Source organism: Harpia harpyja, chromosome Z (assembly GCF_026419915.1).
Source record: "Harpia harpyja isolate bHarHar1 chromosome Z, bHarHar1 primary haplotype, whole genome shotgun sequence".
Lineage (NCBI taxonomy): Eukaryota > Metazoa > Chordata > Aves > Accipitriformes > Accipitridae > Harpia > Harpia harpyja.
In genome coordinates this window covers 33,966,769-33,990,431 of record NC_068969.1, presented here as the reverse complement: position 1 = coordinate 33,990,431, position 23,663 = coordinate 33,966,769, and the positions used below count along the sequence as shown (strand labels likewise).

The window sequence follows — 23,663 nt, the reverse complement described above, 5'->3', positions numbered from 1 at the left end:
CCGTCCCGCCGCACGGGCTGCGGCTCCCCGGTACTTTCGGGGCCGCTCCGGGGCTGGGGTCTGCGGGGTCCCGAGGTTTCCCCGAGGGGGCGGCCGGGCCGGGGCGGCGGGAGGCGGCGGCGGCGGCGGGGGGACCGAGGGGGCACTGGGGGGACTGGGGCGCGCCGCTCCGCGGAGGCAGGCGCTGGGGGCTCTCCTGCGCCCAGCAGCTGCGGGAGCTTTGCAAATTGCAAGGAGGCTCTTGCAGAGCTTGTGAACCCTCCTCTCCCGAGCCAGCGCCCCTCCTCTGCAGCGCTGACGGTACAACGATATAATAATGATGGGTGGCTGAGGCTCGCATTTGAACTTGCAGGCGAGCTCCCTGTGCCTACAACTCGGTTCAGGCTCCGCAGCTCCGAGTCAGGTGCTCGCCGGCGGGGAGGGAGGGGAGGCCGAGCTCTGGGAGAAGGGGAGACCCCCCGGAACCACCGTCTCCTTCCAGCACTAACGAGGGGATTTACTCTTTCATGCGGCCACTGGGATCTCTGGACTAGCCTAGCCACCACGTTGTGATTTTTTGCAATCTCTGCAATACGCTACCTTCTAAGGTAACTATAACTCTTTTAATGCGGGTTGGTTTTTTTGTGGGTTTTTTTGTTGGGTTGGTTTTTTTTTTTCCTTTACATATGATTGCCAGCAAACACCTAGTGTAAGATTTAAAACGATTGTTTTACTGCTGGTACCTGTAAGGACAAAGAGTTGAACTGCAAACCTTAAGCGGGAGAGAATAGCGATGATTGGTGAATTTAAACAACCTGGGGTAAGTTCAACGACACGAGGGGGGAGAGCAGAAGGGATGCTCGGGGACCCACAAAAATCCCCTGGTGCCAAGAGAACAAAGAACAGTAGGAAATAAAAGACTTTGGGGTGGGAGCCCTGACAGAAGTCTTTGGTACTGGTTGTTTGAATGACCGGGAAGGTAGAGCTGCACCTTGGTTTGCGATGGAGCTCAGGAGGGTGAAAGAAGGAAGCTATTTCCTACGGGTGTTAAATACACAAAGCGCCCGTGTGGCAGGAGCGACAAGAATGGACCTTTTCTTCGGCCACCAGTTTTTGGTTTGGTGGGTTTTTTTGGTGTTGTGGGGGTTTTGGTTTTTTTTGTTTGTTTGTTTGTTTTCTCCTGGGAAAAGCGTGTGCTTAGTCTCCTCCGCTTTTGTGTGTTCCCCCCATCTTTTTTTTTTTTTTTTTTCTTCCCGTCCCTTCCCCTGGTGTTCTTGGAAAGCTGCTTACAGGGCAGAGCGGGGCTGAGGTGCTCAGACAGCATCTCTCCAGAGGAGACGGAGAGCAGGCGTCCTCTGAGCCACATTTTCAGTGCTGAAAGGGGGGCGGTGGGTGAGGAGGAGAATCACAAGGTCAGTGGAGCAAAACGCCCCCTTTTACACCCACGGCCAGCTTCTCGGGGCACGGGCACTGCCTTCCCCCTCCGCTCCTCGGGATTTCGCCTTTGTTTTACAAAGAAAAAGTGAGAGCATCGTGGAAGGAATTAAGGGAGTTTCGACGGCGGGAAAAAGCGGGTGGGTGTGTGTGGGGGGCGTCATCGGCAGAGGGTCGGGATCCCCTCGGCAGGGGATGGGACCCCGCGGGCAGCCTCCATCCGGCCCCCAGGCACCGTCCCCACACAAAGGGGCGACGGGGAGCGGGCGAGGGCTGGGGCCAGCCCTCATTGTCCCCCATGTCACGTCCTCCCCGGCCACCCCCTCTCCCTCCGGGCACCGGCTTTCGGGATTAAGCCCCGATGGCTTTTCTTTTCTTTTTTTTCCCCCCTTTTTCTTTTCTCTTTTTTTTTTTTTTTTTTTTTTTTTTTAAGGAATGAGTGTTGAAACGTGTTGCAGAAGCCTATCCCAGGATGGAAGAGTGTAAATGTTGGGTGTTTCGTTTGGGTTTTTTTTTGTGTGTGTATTTTCTTTTTTTTTTTTTTTTTTCTCTTAAAAAGGCTGAGCGAAAGGGGAAGTTTCCTTCCCCAAAGAAATGAGTAAGATTTGGCGGAGCGAGAGGGGCGCAGCGCCCGGCGGGGAGCCCTGGCTGTGGCGACGATGCGCGCTGGCGGGGCGGACCCGGCCGCCCCCGGGACGCGCTGCCGGGAGGGGCAGGGGGGAGAGGCTCTGCCGGGGCTCGGCTGTGGGGGTCGCCGACGGCCGCTGCTTAAAGGCGTCCTGGGTCCCCAGGCGGGCGGAGGGGGGAAAGGCAGGCGGGGGTTGGCGGGGAGCGGCGGGCCGGGGCCGGGGCCGGGGGGTCCCGCCGCAGGCGGGCGCGGCCCCGGCCGCTCTCGAGGAACGGGACGGGACGGGACGGGCGCGGCGGCGGCACCGCGGCGCCCCCTGGCGGCGAGCGGCGGGCTCGCCGTTTCTGTAGTTGCTCGTTTCCCGCCAGAGGGCTCCGGTTTCCCTCACCGTGAAGATGGGGGTGGGAGGTGGAGAAGGGGGAAATCATCATCGTCATAATAAAATAATTTTTAAAAATTGTCGCCGCGGCTTTTCGGGCTGTTCCTCGCGCTCCCCGGAGCGACGCGGGAGCCGACACCGTCGATGGCCGCCCGTCGGGTGGTGGTTGACAGCGGGGCGGGACCGGCGGGTTTCCAGCCTCCGGCCGGGCCCTCTCAGCACCCCGGGCTCAGGGCGTGAGGCGGGCCCGAGGGCGCTGGTCCCGGCTGAGCACCCGCCGCCTCCTGAGCGCCCAGTGCTGTCGCTGAGACGGGACAAGCCGGTAAGACACGGTGAGGAAACACTCGTCCAGCCGACGCACTGATCCGTCCGCGTGCTGGGCCCTGCGATGGCGGTGCGGAGTCGTGCCGGTGGGCGCCATGAGCTGCATCTTTACATCTTTTTCCCGTTGCTGCGCCTCACACGTGCCTCTTGCTCCCTTCACCGTGCCGGTGGTGTGGGTGCTGGGGAGAGGTGGGGCAGAAGAGGTCCGCAGCTGTCCTGGACAGCAGGCTGGCAGGCGAGAAGGCAGATCCTGCCTTTGGGGGTGCGCGTGGCTCCGCAGGCACGTGAGCTCTGGGACCTCGCTCCACGCGCTGCCTCCGACCGTTTTCCACCGTGTCTCCGTGAGGCCGCCTGAGAGCCCAGAGTCACTTCTGGCATAAATTAGCGTGGGCCTGGGAGGGATGTCCTCAGGCAGCAGCTTCTCGGCAGCTGCCAGAGCGCGGAGCGCCAGAACACGCTGTGCTCTGGTCGCTTTCCCCGCCTGCGCCTCTGCCTGCGCTTGGGGCTGGAGGCAGCACCGCTCGCCTGTTGAGGCTCCAGCACGGGAACTGTTCCCCTTGCGGCTGCTGGTGCTGGAGGTGGGGAGGGAGGGATGATGCCCCTAGGAATTCTGGCAGGAGGTCTTAGGAGGACCTTTGCAAGTGATCATGTGGGCTAAGCAGAAGCCACTGGTGAATCGGATGCAGGCCGAGTCCGCCATGTGGCAGCAGAGTGGGCTAATTAGTCAAATGGCAGAGACGTAGTGAAACTGGCAAAGTTAATTAGGCAGCATTTACGGTGAGGTTGATACATGTCAGCAATTAACAGTCAGATGGCACAAAAGGATCAAAGGACTGCAAAAGCAAAAGAACGTGCAGACTGTGTGTGTTTGAGAGAGGATAGCAGCTGTGAAGGTTTCAGGCAGAGTTCGGAAGGTAGCAAGAGGTGTGCTGTGTCTGGGATCGGTCATTTCTAGCTTGCTGGGCTTTCACTAGAAAGCTGTGTAATTTACTGTTTTACCCATTAGTAGGAGCAGCAACCTCAAGTCACTTCTCTGGTGCCAGGTTCTGTTAGGGTTCGTCCCCCTCCCTTTTTTTTTTTTTTTTTTTAAATTTTTTTATGTGAACCTGCCCTACTGGAGGCAAGGAAAGTCCACAGGCAGAGACTGCTTTTTATGTGTTTAAGGAACACATCCAGCTTTCACAATACAGCTGTAGAGCATGTGCTGAATCAATCTCAGTGTGACCTGAAAAGCTGCAGCTTTTAAAGACAGTGTCATCTCTATGAAAGTAGCTAATTTCTCATTGTACCAACTTCAGAGAAATTGGAAATGGTTTTTAGGTGGTAGATTTTATTCTGTTCCGCACCAGGATAATTTAAAAATATCCCGGAGTTTAAAACAGAGAGACGTGATGTTCTCCCATCCGGTTAAATTAAAATAGCATTGGTGTGAGATCAGGCTTACACTGTAAACTAAACAGGAGCTGGAATTTGGTCAGAACTTATTGCTCCTACGAGTTTTGCTGTGGTAAGGAAAGGTAGCAGTGCCTGCAAAAACAGGAGCCCTGTTCTCTCCCCACACAGAGAACCTCAGCTGCTAGTTTTTAAAGATGTGAAGTTTGTCAAGGACTTGGCATCTTTTGGATAAAAGATGTTGTGCTCAGGGTTGCATCCAGTTTGAAAATGTAGTGCAAATTACTACTGTAGATCGGTCTGCCTGTAGTAGGTCCTAAAAAAATGGATCAGTCCAGTTGGAAACTAGCCAGCAGGCAACCCAAGTTTGGTCACGTTAAGTGAGATACTTTTTTAACAGAAGGTGGAAATTAAACACTTACTCAAGTCTTGTGGTCTTGACTTGGCAGGATTTTCTTACTGTGTCCATAGTATTATGGCTTTCTCTTTCTCTAGGTGTAGTGACACCAAGGGGGGTGAAAGGCTTGTGGAAAAAGGCATGGTTAGAAGGATTTTGGCTAATTACAGTGGACTTGGGAGCAGTACGGCAGCCAGCCAGCAGAGGCCTTTGTAAATTGTAGAGTGCGGGAACGGGAAGTACAAACCAGTTTTAGAGCAGGGATTTTGCTCAGGAGGCTACAAGGGAGCACAGTTAGCTGCAGCCTCTGCAAGCAAAAGGGGAGGAGGCAGGAGCAGTCACATCTGATAGTGGTGGCCTGGAAATGGGGGCAGCACTGAATGGGAATTGGGGTGCTAGGTGTAAGCAGCAGCCTCTGCCTTGCCTGTGGCTCTTGGAAGAGGGTTGCTGGTACTGGGCCTGCAGAGCTCTGCTTTCTCTTAAGCTAGGCTGCCCTGGGGGGCTGAGCAAGGTACTGCTGTTATTATCTGCACACTGTCATTTGGAGAGGGTGGCGGGGTAATTGCACATTTAATTCTGGCAGCTGTAGTGGAACAGCACTCAGTAGCCCAGGAGCCTTTATGGGAGCCCACCAAGGACCAGAGTGTGAAAACCCTTGTGCATGGAGGGTTGCAATGGAGGGAATCATGCTCAGGAGCCCAAGGGCTGAAAATCAGACCCTTCCCCCAACTTTTTTCATTGCTTGAGTAAGCACCTTGGGATAGAGGAGATTTAGAAAAAGAAAGGGTTGAGAGATGATTTTCCGAGAGCCAGGTGGGCATTTTTGGCAGGTGTCTCATATTAAGCTCCATGCTCAAACAGTACAGTTTTTCTGAGCTATTCTAGCTCTTGGTGCAGCAGGTGTAATTCCTGCAGTACTCAGTAAAAGGCCAACTAGCCATCACAACCATGAATGCTCTCTTCTTACCAATGGTTGAGTTCAGCAGTCATAGGGTATCTTGAAAATTATCCTTCCATGATTGTCTTTCTGTTTTCATACTTCATTGTGGGTGTATGTATTGTGTTTAGTGACTGGAAGCTGAAGATGTGAGGTTTTTTTCAATAAGATTGCTCAAATTCCATTTGCAACGCACTCACCAACATGACATTGGAGGATCAGCGCTCTGTGCTTGTACGCAAAGTGGAGAGGAACGGGAAGCTGAGGTCCTCCCTGTACTCTGGACTTGTAGCGTAGGGCAGAAGCTCACATTCAGAGCTCTCCATTGCCTCTGAGCATAGCAGCAGTGTTGTCTTACCAAATGTGGAAACGATTATACCGCTTCTTGTCAAGACAGTATAGCAATGAGCTTCTGAAGGCAATGGGCCTCCCATTGGCACGTGCCAAATACGTAGGTACTCCTAGTCCAGGCCAGTGCAGTGGAGCAGGCGGTGCTTGCAACATGCAACCAGCCCTGTTTAGGTACAGCATGACTGTCTTCCAGGAAAAAGAAAATCCTTTATTCTCTTTCTCTGAGAATTTCTTTGATTCCCTTGTTTCTGGTCCCAAAAGCCAACATTGCCTTCTGGGGGAGGAGGGAGATAAAGCATATGGGTAAACATGGAAAGCTAAACTTGTAAACAGTTTGTTCTAGATTTTTGTTTAGCTGTTGGTGCAGCCAGTGTGTGATGCGTGGGAAACACATATGGACAGAACATCTCAAAAGAAGGTCTGGAGCCACTATGCTTACACAGGGGTCAGAGATTTCGCATTGTCTTGCAGGCAGGTCCAACATTCACCACCTTTGAAGGTGGAGAATTCTGTTGGTCTTGTTGTGCTGTCTTTAGACTGCTTGAGTTACTGAAGGAACTAGTCATCAGTAGTTTTGGTGCTTGAGGCTTTCAGTAGTTTCAGGAAACACGGGTTGCTTGAAGGGCCTTCTAGTCTGTACACATCTGTAGGCTCAACGTGACCTCTCATTTTTTTTAAATGTTGTGTAATGATGAGGATCGTTTAAGTATTTCTCTAAGCAAACACATGACTGCCTGTATTTCAGAGCTGGTCCATTGCATTAAAAGGACATTGATGTCTGCAGCTCTTACCTTGTGCAACCTCCTCACTCATAACAAGCTTCTACAAGGAATTACTAGGACATACATCATATACCAGGACACAGTATAGATTTTTAAAGTTAGTTGATAAATAGCCACTTTTGTTTTCTCCATGTACAGGTTGGCTTGTGTAAGTGCAGGGAGAGATAAAACTTTGGCTGAATGGTGTTGGGGGTATGTGTTAAGAGTCTTCAGAAAAAGTTTTATGGCAGATAGGGCTCAAACTGAATGAAGTCAAAGAAGTCCCGTTTCTTGTTTGGGACTCAGTCATAAAAAGTGCAAATTCCATGAAGTTAGTATTGCGAAATAAGTGATATCACATTATATGCTCAGCTCTACTGAATGGCTGAAGCAGAGATGGGGCGTCTTTGGCAGCATGCAGTCTGCTCTACAGAAAGCAGCTGTATTCTTTCCTCCACGCCCTGGGAATAGGTTGCAGCATATGTTTCACAGTGCAACTAGCCAGCTCTGGCCATCCACAGAGAGGGAATGAAAAGCTCTTGGGTTTTCAGCCCTTTTGGGTGGGAATTTTTAACACGATGCTGTTATGTTAGAAATTGCCTCATTGGAAAGGCTTGGTTTGAGATGTTTTGCGTCTTTTCTGAACTGTTCAGTCATTACAGGATAGATGCCAATTCACACAGACTCATGTGAAGTTTGGGCTGCAGCTGTAAGCTGTGGAGAAAACTTTCCTGAGATTGAACACGTCACCAGTACTTTCTGAAGATGTTTCTCTCTGTGTCTTGCTATCATGTTCAGTATAGCTTGTGGAGGTTTTTGAATGTATTAGTTAATGTTTTAACCGTAAAGCATTATACGTAAGTACAAATAACTAAAATGGTAATGTAAAAAATGCTAAAATGGGTATGTGCAATACAAGTTCCATACTTATAACACAGATATCTATTAACTCTGTTTCACTGTTCCTTAAAGCAGTTCAACTGTAATCTCTCTTGGACAGGAAAAAACTATCAGTTCAGGTTACTTGTCCAAGTAAAGAACCCAAGTAGCATATTTTGACAGCAGTATCAGGAAACTCAGAATTTTGTGATAAAAATTTTTCAGTGGCAGTGTTTGACAAACTGTTGCTGAAAGTTATTTCGTACGTTGGCTAGCTAGTACATATGTGTAACTATATGGAAGAGGGACTATCTATAAACCCTTTATGGTAGTTGATGTTGATGGGACTTGTAATGCCTTTGTTAGTGTACTTTTGAAATTTTCAGGATATTTACAGATTCAACATGTGTAATTAAGAACTGGAATGAAAATGAAGATACACTATTATGAACTTGCAATATATTGTTATGTGCATAGGATATATGTGGAGAACTTTTCAGCCATTTGAAGGTGGAGCCTGTAAAGGAAGTGAGAAGCAAACCCAAAGGGAACTGACACGTCTGAGTATCTCTCTGGACTCAATAACCTGAAACTCATTATGAATCTGTATTTGATAGGGACACATTGTCATTATAACAAATTTTCACCATAAAATATTACATGGAGAAATCTTGAAAGCAAGAAGTCATCTGGCGACCTACTTGGAGATGGGAAGGATCATAGTGTGGCCATTGATTCAGCATCAAAATTGATGAGAAGTTTGTCATGGGAACCCCTTCTGACATGAAACGGGTTTTTAGCTGTTGCTAAATGACCGGGTAGTTTGTGTTATGGACATAAAACCACCCAGAGATTGAATCTGAACTTGCAACACCACACTAGGAAAACTCATACTCATATACTGCTCCCACTGTATGGGAATAAATTTAAAATGGCAGAAGATCAATATATTAAGAATTATTCAGTGTCCTGCTGAACATCTTTTTTTAAGTAGATGACTCCTTCTGATCTCAATGACGAATATTGGTGTACTGAGTTACAGCACTTGATAAGGATATAACGCAGTACTAACCACTTACTCTGTTGTTCTTTATTTGTAGGTCAAGATGTTGTTAAGTATAAAAAGTATCTTATGGATGTACTCTACGTTAGTTATAACATATATGCTACCTAAAGGTAAGTCTGATATACACAGAGCAATTTATTAAAATTAATTTTAGTTAGGTAGGGTATTTCCCAGGACTCAGGAAACAACAACATTTCATTTTCTGGTCTTGCCTCTGCCATTCCTTTTGCTGCACTGTGTAACTAACTTTGTTTCTGCATTCTCCTCATTGTCTTACTGATTTATATAGAAAACTCTTGGTCGGGGGGCATGTTTTTGACAAGGTTTTTACATGCCTGTCTGATGTCTCCTGAAGTTTGTAAGTGCCATTACTACAATTCAAGTAATAATAAAAAAAATGCCATAGAATTACATTGTATAAAGCAAAATAGATTGCCTTCTCCAAATATTCAAGAATGCATTTTAATCCTTTAACCTGTGCTTCTGAAATGTTGGACCTGTTGGCCAGGTATGTCTCTCACCTTCATTTTCCATGATCCACTAAGGAGGGCCTTGCAGTAGATGAGGTGAGGGCTGACAGGGGTGGCTAATTTTAATGAAGGGCAGACACCTTCCATGGGAGCTTCAGCTTGGTGCCACAGAAGGAGCAGCGAGCAGTGCTGGCAGCGTGGGAGCAGGAGCAGGTTCCTGGGACAGACCTTGCCAGGCTGCAGAAGTAGTGAATAAAATGGAGGAGTTTTTTGGCTACAGGAATACTGGTTTGGCACACCTCCCAGTCAGATCCTAATGCATGTGCTCATGTATGTCGTGCCACACAGCCTTTTTGGTCTGTAGGTCACAGCTCGCATCCTCTCTGTATACAGGGTGAAAGGTGCCATGTGCAAATGGGATACAGGGGAAACTAGTAGCCTGTTTCTGCTTTGCTCTGTGATCTGTCAAGGAGCCCTGGAGGAAATGCCTCTGGAGTGGGCAGTCTGGCTGCCAGCCCCCTGTTGTGGGGGGACTGCCATGAGCAAACCTAGTGGCAGGTCCCTTGGCTGCTGGACTCTGGAGCAAGGACGTGTAAGGGCAGCTGCAGGTCTTCGGTTTGGGTGATTACATGCTAACACTAAAGTATGTATTCATGTGTGGTTGCCATGGTTATTTGAAAATTTGAATCAAGTCTTTAGTAAGGAAAAGGTCTCTACAGCTGCTGCAGGCTCACAAAATTGGGATAATAGCTTTCCCAAGCCTCAAAGCAAGATTTTTCTTGATTTTTTTTTTTTTTTTTTCTTCTTTCCAGGAATTCCTCAAACTGATTTTAGGCTTTGGGAAAATCGAATGTACTCTTTTTTTTTTTCCCAGCTTGAGCACTGTTACTAGCAAATTCTTTAGGTAGTCCTGTAAGATAAAGGAAAACACTGTTGTGCTGAGAGGATCCAACTAAAAAAAAAGTGGTTTTTTGATTCAAGCAAGCTGGGAGCACCATCCTTTACTGTTTCCTAGCATCACTTCCTCCGTAAAGCTGGTTTTGTTTTTCCATTCTTCATTAAACACACAACAGGCCAGGATGATTAGACTTGTCTTCAGGGACAACAGACTCAAAGCTTCCGGCAGGGGGCAAGCCACTAAAACTGAGCTTCCATTTTGTTACTCGTGGAGGGCTGAGACTGATTTGGTTATTCAATGTCATGCATTTTTTTCTCCCCCCATTTTTTTACTTAGTAAAATATCTGTAAGTGTAGACTGATGTATGGATCTTGGATCCACAGCTGACATTTAATAATTTGTTCATATGAAGCATTTGGAGAGGCAAAGTAAGTGATTGTGAGAAGAGGTCTTGGACTTGCAATGTAAATCTGCATGGTGAACTTGGAAGTTTTTAGTTGATAAGCTACTTATACTTAGAGGGGCTTCATAAGAGATAGAGACTTTTTAGCAGAGCAGGACAAGGGGCAACAGTTTTAAACTGAACGAGAGTAGGTTTAGATTGGACATAAGGAAGAAATTTTTTTACAGTAAGGGTGGTGAGACACTGGAACAGGTCACACAACACAAGAGAAGTTGTGGATGCCGCCTCCCTGGAAGTGTTCAAAGTCAGGTTGGATGAGGCTTTCAGCAACCTGATATGGTAGAAGATGTCCCTGCCCATGGCAGTGTGGTTGGACTAGACAATCTTTGATTCAACCAAACCACTCTGTGATTCTAAGTTATAGCTTTCTTTAAGGCAGAAATGTCTGGTTTAAGATACAGGAAAAGGAAGAGCTGCTAGCAATAATTGGTCAGCTTCAAAATGGAGTGAATGGTAGTACATTACTCACATGAGGAAAGGTCTGAAGTTAAGATTTTATCTGCAAATCAGCCTTGGGATGGAGAACATGTAAGGAGGTACAATAATTAAGGCAAAGGAATCTGACAAGAAATTTAAACCTAGCGTTTCTGTTATGACCTACTGAAAGACTCTTCATGTTTACTTAGGGCATAGTTCCATGGTCAGTCTAATCACACAAACATTTTAACACTAGATAGGATAGTCCTGCCCCTTTTCAATCTCCTGGTGCTAGTTTTTGTGCTTTCCTTTGTGCTGACACTAGTATTTATGTGGGTATATGGCCAGCTGAGTCAGGTAAATGACTTGTTTGAAATAGCATGTGGCATTTCTTGCAGGTTATTTTTCCAATGAATCAGACCTTTGATCTGACTCACTGCTTTGTGCAAATGCTAGTGCTGGCAGAATTCAGGGACTGGGTGTGCATGGCTGGAAGTGGGGAGAAGTGGGATGGATCCTTAGAGTAGTAGAATATGGGATGGCACCTTTAGATGTCCCCTGACTTACTCCACCTTTTATCACCTCTTAAATGGCTCATGTTGTCTCCAGAGTAGAATTTTTAGTACTTAAGCAAGTTCTGTATGAACATACCAGTAAGGGCTTCTCAGGAATATAGACCAGGGTCTGACTGGTCCTTATTTGCCTGAATCTTTTGGAAGGAATTTAGAAAGACCCTTATGTTCCTAGAATACACTGTGAAAACGTGGGGTTTATTTTTGAAGTTGGGAGCCATACTTTTGCCATAGAGAGTCTTAAACATGTTCAGAGTATGGTCATGGTGAAGAAGACAAAGATGAAAAACTTCTTTTTGGATCAACTTGAATTGATCCAAAAGAGTCTGTGGGATCAACTCATCTTTCTGTTTTGTAGAAATGTCAGTCAGTTTGTGTAATAACATTTTTGAGGATGAGTGTTACAAGTTTACAGACAGTCTTTACAAGTATGGCTGTTTCTTTTGTTTAAAAAAATAGTCTAAAAATAAAATACACCTCTGCATTTTGAAGAGTTAGACATTTTAAGTTTCAACTTTTTAAATCCTGAATTTAAATATAAACTTGAAGCTTTGAAATCTTTCCTGAAACACAAATTCCTGTGCTTCCATTCCCACAATGGATTGGATCACTCCATATGATTTAAGTAAATTTAATTAAATAGTGACTTCAATATGATGCATTGCAATATCTCCTTTAAAAAGATTTCAGGCAAAATTATTCTGAAAGTTTAAAATTTTTCTTTTGAGAGTCATATGGAAAATTTGTCAAAATCGGCAGTTATTTTAAAAGTGTAAATCCTGGAATCTGTGAGTCTTAATGTTAAGTCATAACAAAAACGAAGCTTAATTTAGAGCATAGCAAGTTATAAGCATGCAAAATTTTATGTGTTCACCCCTAATCATTATTCCCATCTTTGTTTTCTCTTCCACTCTCATCTTTGTTGAATGGTCACATTCATGAATACCTAGCATGGCGTGCTCGTTAGATTTTATGTAGCAACAAAAGTATTTTTCCTTTGAGGGCAAATTGAGAATGGTCTTGCATGGCTTCTTTAAGACTTTAAATTCTCAGAAGATGTGTCTCAGGAAGGCAGCAGGAAACATGGTGTAAGCTTCTGGGGTCATGGGAGTGCCCCTCTCCGAGACCTTTGCTGTTTGCTGTGGTACATGTGAAGGATTAATGACAGAAGTTCACGAGCAAGGCTTACGCCTACTGCTAGTGTGGCATTTACTCACTTTGAGCTAGCTGGTGTTAGGATATTGTAGTATACAGGCTGAACCTTGTGATTATGATCAATATCGGAGTTTATCTTACCCATTTTAAGTGACTATTTGTCATGCCATGTGTAGAGTATGCTTTCATGAAAGCCCTGTAATCCAGAAGACAGTAGAAATCCCCTAGACTGCAGTGTGTGATATAGAACAAATATAGAACAACTATATGTTCTTTCAAAGGTATACAAATAATATACCAGTTTAAACATCAGTTTATCTGATCATGTTTGTGTTCTATATGTGCTATAAAATACATGTGTGCATGCCTATGATGTCTGTATACGTTGTGTTGAGTTCTGCAGCTGAGACTTACATTTGCCTGGCTCCCTGTGAGTTTGTTGTAGAATGTGAAAGTAGTTGGTTCTTCATCACTCTATGCCTGCTTCTCCTATTCTGCTTGCTCAGACCACAAATCACCTGGTAAAGAGCTCAGTGAGGGTTTTTGTTGGGTCTCAGTCTGTTACCTCAGCTGTCAGTCTCATACAAGTTTGTGTAAGCAGTGCATTGATTTTAATTTATCATTATCTTCATTAAAAGTTGTATGGTTAAAGAAAAGACTTCTCTTAGGCTCAGTGTTAGTAGTCAGATTAACAGAACACATAATTTCATTCATCCTTTCTATAGCTGCTGGTGGGCAGGGTAGTATGCCATGTGTCTAGGCAGGTTGTTGATTAACTAAAAAACGAGATTCAAATTTTTTTGTCTCATAAATTTGGCTTAAAAGAAATAGAATCTTTTATTCTTTAAGCATGTGTTTTTTGTCTGCATACTCAGTAGCAACATTCTGTTCAGTTAAGCTTAATTATATAGCAAAATTGCTCTCTAAGCAGTGTCACTTCATGTAGGGCATTCTTTTCTTCAGACTTCTTGTCCGTTACAGACCTAGTGGCCTGGTCATTATGGTTAATGTAATACAAAACAGCAGAATTCTGTCTTTTTTTTTTTCCTCTTTAGTTTTCTTTTCTAAGAGTTTTGTAACATTTGCAACATAAAAAATGTACACATTCTAGGGAAAGAGACTTTGTTCTCAAGCAAGAAGTTCTTGTGTAGTTTGTCTCACACTTCAACAGAAAGGTATCAAGCTGTGTGTCATTGGTAGGATGAGCTGACTGCAGCTGAAATGGTGGACTGGGAGGATCTAGGGCAGTTTTGCTGGCAAAAAAACCATGAAAAGGCAAGCTGGAATTTTTATTTTTATTTTTTTAAAGAAAGTATGCCACAGGCCATCATCCGCATGATACAAATGCATAGCCATAGCTTTAGGTTTGGAGAAAATAAGACATTAGTAAGTTGTGGCAAAGTCCTACCCAGTAAGTTAGACCTGACAGGACTGTCTTCTGTCAGGACATCACATGGGAGAAGTTTTCATTCTGCATTCTGTTCCTGCTACTTATTCTGATGCTGGAGATATTAAATATTTGAACAGGGGAAGACAACAAAAAATACCCAACTACTAAGGCACACTATCTACTGAGTCTACCTGTAATGTGACTGCATTGTGCTGCTCTTAGCCCAACTCTGTAGTCCTATCATCTTGTACAAGTCTCCCATTGACTTTGCTGGGAGTTCTGCCAAGGTATGTGTTTGTGGCCGGGTGATTTGGACTTAGTTGTGTATTTTATTTCTTTATTGTCTGTGTATTTTCCCTAATGAATTAATTATGCATGAGTGATACGTATTAGTTAGCAACAGAAAAAAATGCTTATATTAATTGCCAACCAGCTTAGCCATTTCAAAACAATCCTCTTGTTGAAGAGTATATGATGTTACAAGTATTCTAGGTCCTACCTGACAAGGTGGAGATATGGTATAAAACAATGTTGGCAAATACCTGCTTTTCTCAGCTTGTGTTCCAATTTACAAAGTTACAAAATGTTTTGTTACTATTTTTGCCTGCCACATCCCTTCTAAGGAACAGTCTATCACATACCATTGATAGTGGCTAAAGAGGAGATATAACATGGAGTATAAGCATAGGGAAAATGCTAAAGGAACAAAATACCTATATGGAATAATAGAAGATATTGATGCTTTCTGCATTGGCCAGTAAATTCTGCTTGACTAGCTTGGACTGCTGCAGGAAATCAAGCTTTTTGGAACTGTGCTGGAATGTCACTTAATTTTGTGTTTTGGTGCCATTTTTTTTTTTTTCTTCTCTGTAGGTAAAAGCTTCTCCCCTCTTCTTCTCCCCCTCCTCTCGTCAAAACACAGAGTGCTTTTATATAGTGTTTTATAATGCTTTCTACAGTTAGATGGGCATGTTTGTAGCTACATGGTCTCCTATTCTGGGATGTAGCCTGGTTTAGAATAGATCATAGTTTGCATATGATGACGATATGTGTTTTTTGCCAAGGGTTTCAGTCTGCTGATGTAAAGACACAAATTTTAAAGAGAGGAAGTTTCCTCAGGGTTCATTGCTGATATTCCAGATCACTCATAACCAGAAACAATGTTCTCGAAAGTTTATTAAAATTCTGTCAGTCAGGATAATTATAACTAGGTCCTTTTTCATTTAAGAAGTTCCTGTAATGTATATAGATGACAAGAGATCATAATAAATACTAAATATTTTGAGACTGATTTTAATCTCCCACCTGTGCAATTTGGCAGTAATTCTATCACAACTGATAGGACTGAGTATTCATTCTGTTTCTTTATCTCTAACCCACTGTAACTCAGTGAACTGTTTCAAGAAATTAAAGGTGATATAAAAGGTAGTGGTGTTTCTATAGTGTACATCTTCAGGATAAAATCAGTCCTTTCTAGTTTTTAGCAATCAATTGACTAGGTGAGTTGACTTTTTATGTCTTTATGGAAATAATAAAAAAAAAAACCTCAATGTAATTTTTTTTCCTAAAGAAATGTGTAGGCAGTCAAAGCTTTTGAACTAGTCTTTAGTCTTCAATAACTTCTACAGGCTTGTCTTCAAGCCTTGTGAATTCTCCAGTCTTCAGCTATAAAGCTGCATTGGACCAGGTTTTTGTCTTTCTCTGTTTTACAAATAAATTCTTGCTAGGTCCGGGCCCAAAGTATATTAATTGATTGGTTTGTTTGACTATTAAATGTGAGTTGTACCATCACCAGTCTCTGTTTATGAGTTAATAGAAGAATGAAAATCTCACCATATGCCTGAAGCACAGAGTAAGCATCTTGCTGGTAAATGTGCTCAGACAGTGCCATTCCATGTGAACTTTTAAGGTGAGCTTTGGGTGCAGCGCAGCTGTTTTGGCACAACACTACCCCATTGTTGTTATACTCTCTCTGGTCTAATCAGTTTTGATACAGTCATCTCTAGTGTATCTGCATTGTGTTCCCAAGAATTTCTAGTTAGGTAGGCATGGATGGAAAGGACCTGGGGACTTCCATTCAAACTTCTGGTTCTTCCTTGGTCAGTCCATATTTTTTGTTTTTCTAGTTAATGCTTCATTATTGAAATGCTTGGCCATCAAACTGATGATTCTTGTATTGAACCTTTTTAGATAATACCATTAATACTTTATCCTGTATGAAGTCGTCTGCCTCTATTAAAAATAATAAACTTAATGAGCAGTTTTTCCTTTTTTTTTCCCCATTCTCCCCCCCCCCCCCCCCCCCAGTCTTCTGCTCTATATGGATTTATGGAGAGATAATATTTTTGATGATAGGTAAATAGCTAGATAATTTTCATGTGGTGGTGTCTCCTGTTTCATGTATCACCCTGTTGGTGGCTAGTATTTGAGGTTATTGTATTTCTAAACATTATGAATCCTAGCTCACTTCAAATTAATGATCAGCATGTTCCACCTTTCAAAAAAAGTTAGTGTGCAGGACAGTGAAAGAGGTAGGATAGATACTGTTGTGCATCAGCTTTTAATCTTCATTAAGCCATTATGTAGAGTGAAATAACATCACGTAAAAAAATAAATCTTAACAGAAATCCTCTCTTCAGACGGTTGCTGTGTGCAGATTGGATGAACAGTAGTCGACTTTCCCCTCAGGATATTGTCAGATGGAAGCATTTCACTGTAAAGTGTTTGCAGCTGGAGATGTCACAAAAAATGATAAAGGTCCTACCATGTCAAGTCTGAGCCAAGTAGGGACTTTCTGTGTGCTTTACTTCCTTCTTTGCTTTAACATCCTGAAACACTTTATTTCTGCAATGTGTTAAAGTGCCTGAGGCTACAAGGAAATAATTTTAAAAGAATGACTATTTGGGAGAATCTCACTGGAAGGGCTTTTTTTTCAGCACATATGCAATAAAAAGAGTTAACCCTTGAAAGAATAATGGAGTAAGGGATGTCATGTATACAAAGTCATGGGCTATGCTTTACTCTTAGGACAGGAGCAAATGAACAAGCTACTGTGAGTTAAGGCAAGGTGTAAGCATCAGTAGCTCCCCTGTATGCATGCTTTTGGCCAGCAATAGATGTGAGGTAACTCACCATCTTTCACTCAGAGTGGTCTTCCCCCATTACGTAAAAAACCATAGCTCATCTGTCAACTAAAATTTCAAAACACTTTCTGAAGAATGTCAATAACTTGGTGACTATAACAAATGGAGAAAATAAGTCAAAGAGCAGTGAATTAAACTTTCCCAAACAGAAAAGGGCTCCCTCAGCAGCCTAGGATATTGGTGCAAGCTTTTTTAGCTTATACTAATCAGTCCTTTTACAAATTATCTAAGTTTGTGGATTTCAAGTCTTGCATGGCTGTGAATCATTAAATAACAATGAAATGTATCTGTTTCCGATTTCGCTGTTCCACAAATGTGATTTCTCCTTTCTCTCCCCCCCTCCCGTCTTCCCTTTTTCTAGTTAAAGCAGAAAAAAAAACCCTGGTAAAGGGATCCCTGTCTGGAACTTCAGTCCTGCCATGCTTCTTTTCAACCACACCCACCATAGCCTCCAGCTATGCAGCTGAGTATCTTCGAATCAAATGGTCAAAGGTTGAACTGGATAAAAGTGGAAAAGATGCAAAAGAAACCACAGTCCTGGTGGCCCAAAATGGCAACATCAAAATAGGTCAAAGCTACAAAGACAGAGTGTCTGTTCCGACCCATTCAGAGGAGACCGGTGACGCTTCGCTGACTTTCTCTAAGCTGCGTGCAAGTGATGCAGGAGTATATCGCTGTGATGTTATGTACGGAGTTGAAGACACACAAGGCATTGTATCACTGGCTGTTGAGGGTAAGGATTTATCCATTTCATTCGTAATCAACAGTGATTCCAGTTAAAACAGTAAAAGTTAGTAATTAACATATAACTAGAGAGTGTTTAAAGGAGTATCTTTAGCAATTTACCCTTCCTTAACTGTTCACTCTCCCCCTGCTCTTTCTGTCTTTTATTTATTCTTATGAATCTTTTCCAATCCATAGCTCTCTCATTTCTCACTTCCACCTTTGGGGAGCCTACTCTTGATTCCTGGAACAAACACTGTTTGCTTATTCCCAGAGCAGTTTTATACTTTGATTGGGTTTATCTCCTTTGCAAGACAAGATCCTACTACTACTTTTTTCTTTTTTTTTTTAGGAGATACCTCTAAAGTTTTATCAAACCAGCCCTTTTGAAACATGATTCATATTGTACTAATACATCTGTCTGAAAATTTCAGTGTCCTTACAAGAAGACAGACTTGGCAGGCAGAAGTGGTTTCTTTTTAGTTGTTTGTGTAGAATGGAAAGAAGCAACTGCCTTTCTACTGGAGCCGTGCCTGGCCTATCTTGCCACTTCATGTACAAAATCATGATGCCAACAAAACCGGGAGACCCTCTCTCTGTGATAGGAACATCAAGCACAAAGGAAGAGTTTCTTTTGTCTCAGTAATAAAGGTTGGATATGTAGGAGGAATCCCATCTGGCAGAATCTGCAGGAAAACAAGTAGGGAGGTGGCTGCTAATGTTCTTCCATGTGGAGGATCCAGGGCTAAAATTTTGCTTGCCATCACTGTAAGGAAATAGCTTTCAAAACTTTGAGATGGAGAAGTGTACATGTAGAGACCTAGAAGAGACAGAGCTTTCAAAAGCATGTAGGTGGCAAAAGGAGAATCTGATCTGTAGATGGTTTTCTCCTAATAGCATGCTTATACAGCATGAGAAGTACAGTGTAGAGACTGCTTCAGAGCCTGGTGCTGTATAGTCCTGTCAGTTTGGCGCTGAGCCTGAGCTAACAAATTGTGCTGAAAGGCAGGACACATTAGCCCAAGCCCTGTGCCATGTAAATGCAAATTCTGGACCCAAATTACTCAGCATGCTTAGAACAACACTGCTGTGTGGATGTATCAGCTCACGTGAGCCTTAGTTTGGTCTGTGCCTTGCGCTCCTTTGTGCTTAGGTGTTTTTTGAAAGTTTGGTATTTACTCAAATGACTGAATCCCAAAACAAACATCAATATCTGCTGCTGGAAATTATGGCTTTGGCTAAGAGTTTTTTTGTGAGCTTAATACTGCATTGTTCTTCCAATATGCTTAACCTAACTTGAACATTCTTTTGGCATTGATTCAATGAAAGGTTTTGAAGGTGTGGTCTTAATTTGGAAATACAATAAATCAGTGTAACCATTAATGTCTGTAGAACTTCATAAACTGTTTAGTCCTTATGGCAAAAGCAAAAGAAATCCTGGTTTGAATATTACTTTTCAGTAACTAGTGTACCTGGCATTCCTTATTCCTTTTCAAGTGCTCCCTTGACTACATATCTATATCCAGGAGCAGCAGATGTTTACTACAATAAAATATTTTAGCAATACTTTAGCTTCTGTAGTTAGTGCTTTTGCAAATCACTGCAATGAGAAGAACTGATCAGTTTTGATTTTTTAATTGAAAGAAGATTTCACACACTCCATTTTCTTTCTGCAACCGTTCTTTCCTATGATTGCTTTCATGTCAAAGTTTCAGGAGGGGAAAAAGCCAGATCTTGACCCAAATGGAAAACAGCATTGTTAGATTGTCATTTGTGCGCTCCATTCCTCATTTTCTACATTAAGTAAACAAATGCCATTTATCAGATACATAAGGATTTCATGTGAATGTTGCTGCTCACATCTTCTGCCCTCATTTCAGTAAGGCTTTATATTTTTTTTTGTGATTTCAGCTTTTATTTAAAAAAACCCCACAACATTAGTCTCAATTTATTTCTATTAAGTTGTCTTTTTGAATCTGCACCCCAAAAGTGGTAACAATTGGAGAGACGTGATCTTCTGTACACTCTCTTTGTGCATTCATCTCTGCCTGTTGTTAGTGTGGTGTGGGGAGATCTTTCCACATTAATTGCAGTAACTTCAGATCTGACAGCTAGCATGGTTCAGCACTGTGCTTCGGTCAGCTCTCCCGGGTGGAGCTGGGGCTGGTGTTTACGAGGCGACTCATGAAGTCCTGGTAAAATTATCACCAGTTTTGCTATTCTCCACATTTTATGCTCATCACAAGTGAAACAAAATGCATTTGTGTAGCACTCTTTCTCTGAGGACTGAGCAGGCGTGTGTTGCTTTAGCTTTTCAGTGAATTAAAAGTATGGAGAGAAACTGGTAACTCTAGCTCAGGTAGTACTTGCTTAACCCTTATGTGAAGCAGAATAATTTTATTAAAGATAGGAAGCTTCTGCAAAATTCCCTGTTTGGGGCAATTTAGGTGTGGGAAGAAAGGCTACTAATGCTTCGGAAGGCAACATTCATCTGTTTCTTTAAGTGCCAATGCTGTTATGTGTGTTGAGTCTAATTTAATAAATTTCTCAGAAATGGCCAAATGAAGTAGGCCAAAACTTACTTGTATCATTCCGCTGAAGTAGATGAAATGACTCTTTTGTTATTAAGATATCTTCATGGTGTTTGTATGCTTGTTTGTTTGAGTATTTTTAAACCAATGCGGGACTTGAGTTCTAGATATTTTCAGGATTTCCATTTGGTTTACAGACATTCCCTCATTTGAAACTTTCAAACACAAAGCACATTACGGCATCAATAAAGCCAGGTAGATAAGCTTAGACAGCTGTGCTGTTTGTTTTTCAAATGAACCTTTGCAAGTAAGATAATAGATAACTGGGAGAGCTAACTTGAAAAGAAAAAAAATACTGTAACTGCTGTTTCTATCCTTTCAGTTAGGTATGTTAGGAATATAAAACTGCTATTGAACCCATTGTGATCAAATGAATGTATCCTACCAGTGGTGGAATGTTGCCTGCCCTGCTTGTTAATTGCAACCACAGAGCTGTCCTTGAGGCAGGGGACAGCGCCAGTGCCGACAGGTCTGCCAGTTCGCACAGAGGGGCAGTTTCATCACACTAGATACCTCCTTTCCTGTTACTAATGGCAGGAAATGTTTTCCTTACACCCTGGTTGCTGCTATAATTACATCAACCCCTCAGACAGGTATATTTTATCTTCAAAATGTATCTAACAGTGTTTCAGTGCTATGTTCTTCAACTCCTTACAGGAAGAGAAATATGCAGAACAAGTAATTCATATTCATTTTTCGTTCTATGTGTTGTCTTCTCTGCTGCCTCTGCACGACCCTCTGAAATTTCCCCTTTTTCTCGGGAGCAACTCTTCCTTTGTCAGCTCTTGTAATTTCATCTTTCTACGGTGTTTTGAGCTTTTCTTCTGACCTTTCTTGATGTTATTAAACCCACAAGTCAAACTGTCTCACGTTAGGAGTCCTTGGCCTCACAGTTTTTGAATGCTTAATATTATTTTGCCTTTATTCTTAGCCATTTCCTTGCCACTGTTGTGTGGTGCTATCATATTGGGCAGTAAAAAAGAACATGTTATGACCAAGTGTAATCAAAAAGAAAAAATCTGAACAAACCATTCATTTGAGCTGATTTTTTTGTTATTCTCCTTGGAAATTATTTGATTTAAAGGAATCAAAGTGGCAAATGGGATCCTTCCAGTTCTGTTGCTCTTTTTTCATATCTTGGCGGTGAATATTTTTTACCAATAGTGAGAGCACTTTATCCTTTTCTTACTGATGTTGTGGGAGAACTCTGTTTTCTTAGGCCTCATTTTGGTAGCTTCTGTTTGATTCTGCTGCAAGTGTGAGACACTTTTTTAGTCTTTTTCGTTTGGTTTTTTGTTGTTTTTTTTTCTTTGGTTGGTTTTTTAAAGCCAATAAAGAAAATCCTAGGCTTAAAACACTGACCTTGTTAATGGAAAGAAACGGCAACTAGGGAAGCAGAGTAGATGGTAATTCACATTTTCATTTTTATGCAAACTCTTCTTTCTTGCAGGCATTATAATGATAATAAATGGGAGTTGTTTCCGATGTGGGAACGCTGCCACTCAATTGTGCTGTTAGCCCTGAGAGATTGTGTTGACAGCCTAATTGATTTATTCTCTCCACAGCCAGAACTCCCCTTCATTATCTCTTAAGTATGGCATTTGAAGAGATGCTTTTATTTAATCTTTTAGACTTACCTGTCTTGAAACCATACCACCTCTTGATGTTGAACTTCACCGCTTCCTTGCTAACTAAATTAACATGGGCTGCTGCATTTATTGTGTTTTACTCTCCTGCATCATGGATCCCAAGGAACCTCCGACTTCTGTAGCTGGGAACAAAAGAGCACAATGGGTAATGGCCATCAAAGGATGGAAAAGGGAAATTTATTTCTGGGTGAGAAAAACCCAGGGTCTACGTGCAATGCGCATCAGGAACAGGGAAGCAAATGTTCTGATCAAGCTGCCGTGTTCCTCATGTAGGGACTAGGAAAATGGCAGCTGATGGGCAGGCTGGTGGGATTTCTGCATCAGGCTGGATAGAGGACATTCAGTGGGAGAGCTCTGAGCCCAGGAAGTGCATGGCATGTCTTCACATGCAGGATGGTAGAGCAGAGGCCAGTACTAATGGCTAAACTGTTTTTAGGATGTTGGTCATACCCCAGTATGAGGACGTTTCTGAGAAGCTGTGTATTTTCTTTTTAAAGTAATTTTAATTTAAGTAGCTGTGCCTTGGCCTCATTGAACACTTGTGTGACCTAGTACATTGCTGTGCAGAGATAATGGGGTGGGGCAAGTGATCCCACTGTGTATTCAGAAATTAATACAGATGTAGTAAAGAAGTCCTCCCCCTGAGGAAAATACAGGTAAATCTCCACATCAATCACGTTCCTTATCTGGACCAACTTGTTCAGAGGAGCTTGTGTACACCTGCATGCAACTGTGTTGGTCTGTAAGGATGGACACAAAGATTTTGCACGGGGAAGCAACGTGCGAATTACTGCAAGAAGTCTCTGTCCCTGGAGAGCAGGAGGCACTGGGGCTGACAGAGCAGAGGGTTTGGAATGCACTTTCTCTCCCCACGATGAGAAGCTCTGTGAGGCTTTTGGCAAGGGAGCTCCTGCAAGGCGAGCCTGTGCTTCTCAGGTTGCCAAAGCCTGAGACAGGGGTCAGAAGATGGGTGCAAAACCTCGAATGAGGAACTCAAATGAATTATTCATGCAGGAAGCTGAAAATACTGCCCTATTCCTTCCTTTCATACAGTGCTCAGTCCTGTAACCTCTATTTTGGCATGCATTTGTAATGTAAATTGTCTTCTGCATTAAAGGCTAGGAGGATCACCAAACCGCATGGTAGCTTTGGCAGTGGGTTGGGGGTTGTTTCAGGGGTCTGCACCACAGTGGCTAAGGTTGGAACATAAAAATTAACAGAGTAACAACCACTGCCGTCATAATCTTTTCTCTTTAGATGTTCTTTGCTGTGTGAGGCAACTTCTGAAATTCAGGCTTTATGTGACTCCAGAAGTGCATGTTGCAGCAGTGTGGGCTCACTAGTGAAATTGAACTGTAGTCTATTAGTGCTACCAGGATCCCTTTCCCTTCAGGTCCCGGAGGTTTTGCTGCATGATACCCTGGCAGGTAATAAAGCAAAGTTGTAACCCAAATACGTGAAACCACAGAACTAGGCTCTTACCCGTGGAAGCCCTACTTTGTTAAAAGTGAAATACTTCATATTTTCATTTTCTGGTCTAAGACAGAGATAAATGATTAAAAGACATTCTCTTTTGCTCAGACAGAAGTGACTTTTAGATGCTACAAATTACTTTCCTGTGAGTGCTCTTTTTTGCAGACGCTGCTACTCCTTCCTGTAATTACA

The 23,663-nt window shown here is 43.1% G+C and overlaps 1 protein-coding gene across 3 annotated transcripts in view; it reads left to right on the top strand.

The window, feature by feature from the left end:
* Nucleotides 1-357: 357 nt before the first annotated feature.
* VCAN (versican) overlaps nt 358-23,663 on the top strand; it is a 111,259-nt gene continuing 87,953 nt past the window's right edge. For all 3 annotated transcript variants that reach the window (XM_052776823.1, XM_052776822.1, XM_052776824.1), the window contains exons 1-3: nt 358-587; nt 8,562-8,637; nt 17,397-17,768. In XM_052776823.1, coding sequence (XP_052632783.1) covers nt 8,568-8,637; nt 17,397-17,768 — 442 coding nt within the window. In that variant the 5' untranslated portion in view covers nt 358-587; nt 8,562-8,567. The remainder of the gene's footprint in view (nt 588-8,561; nt 8,638-17,396; nt 17,769-23,663) is intronic.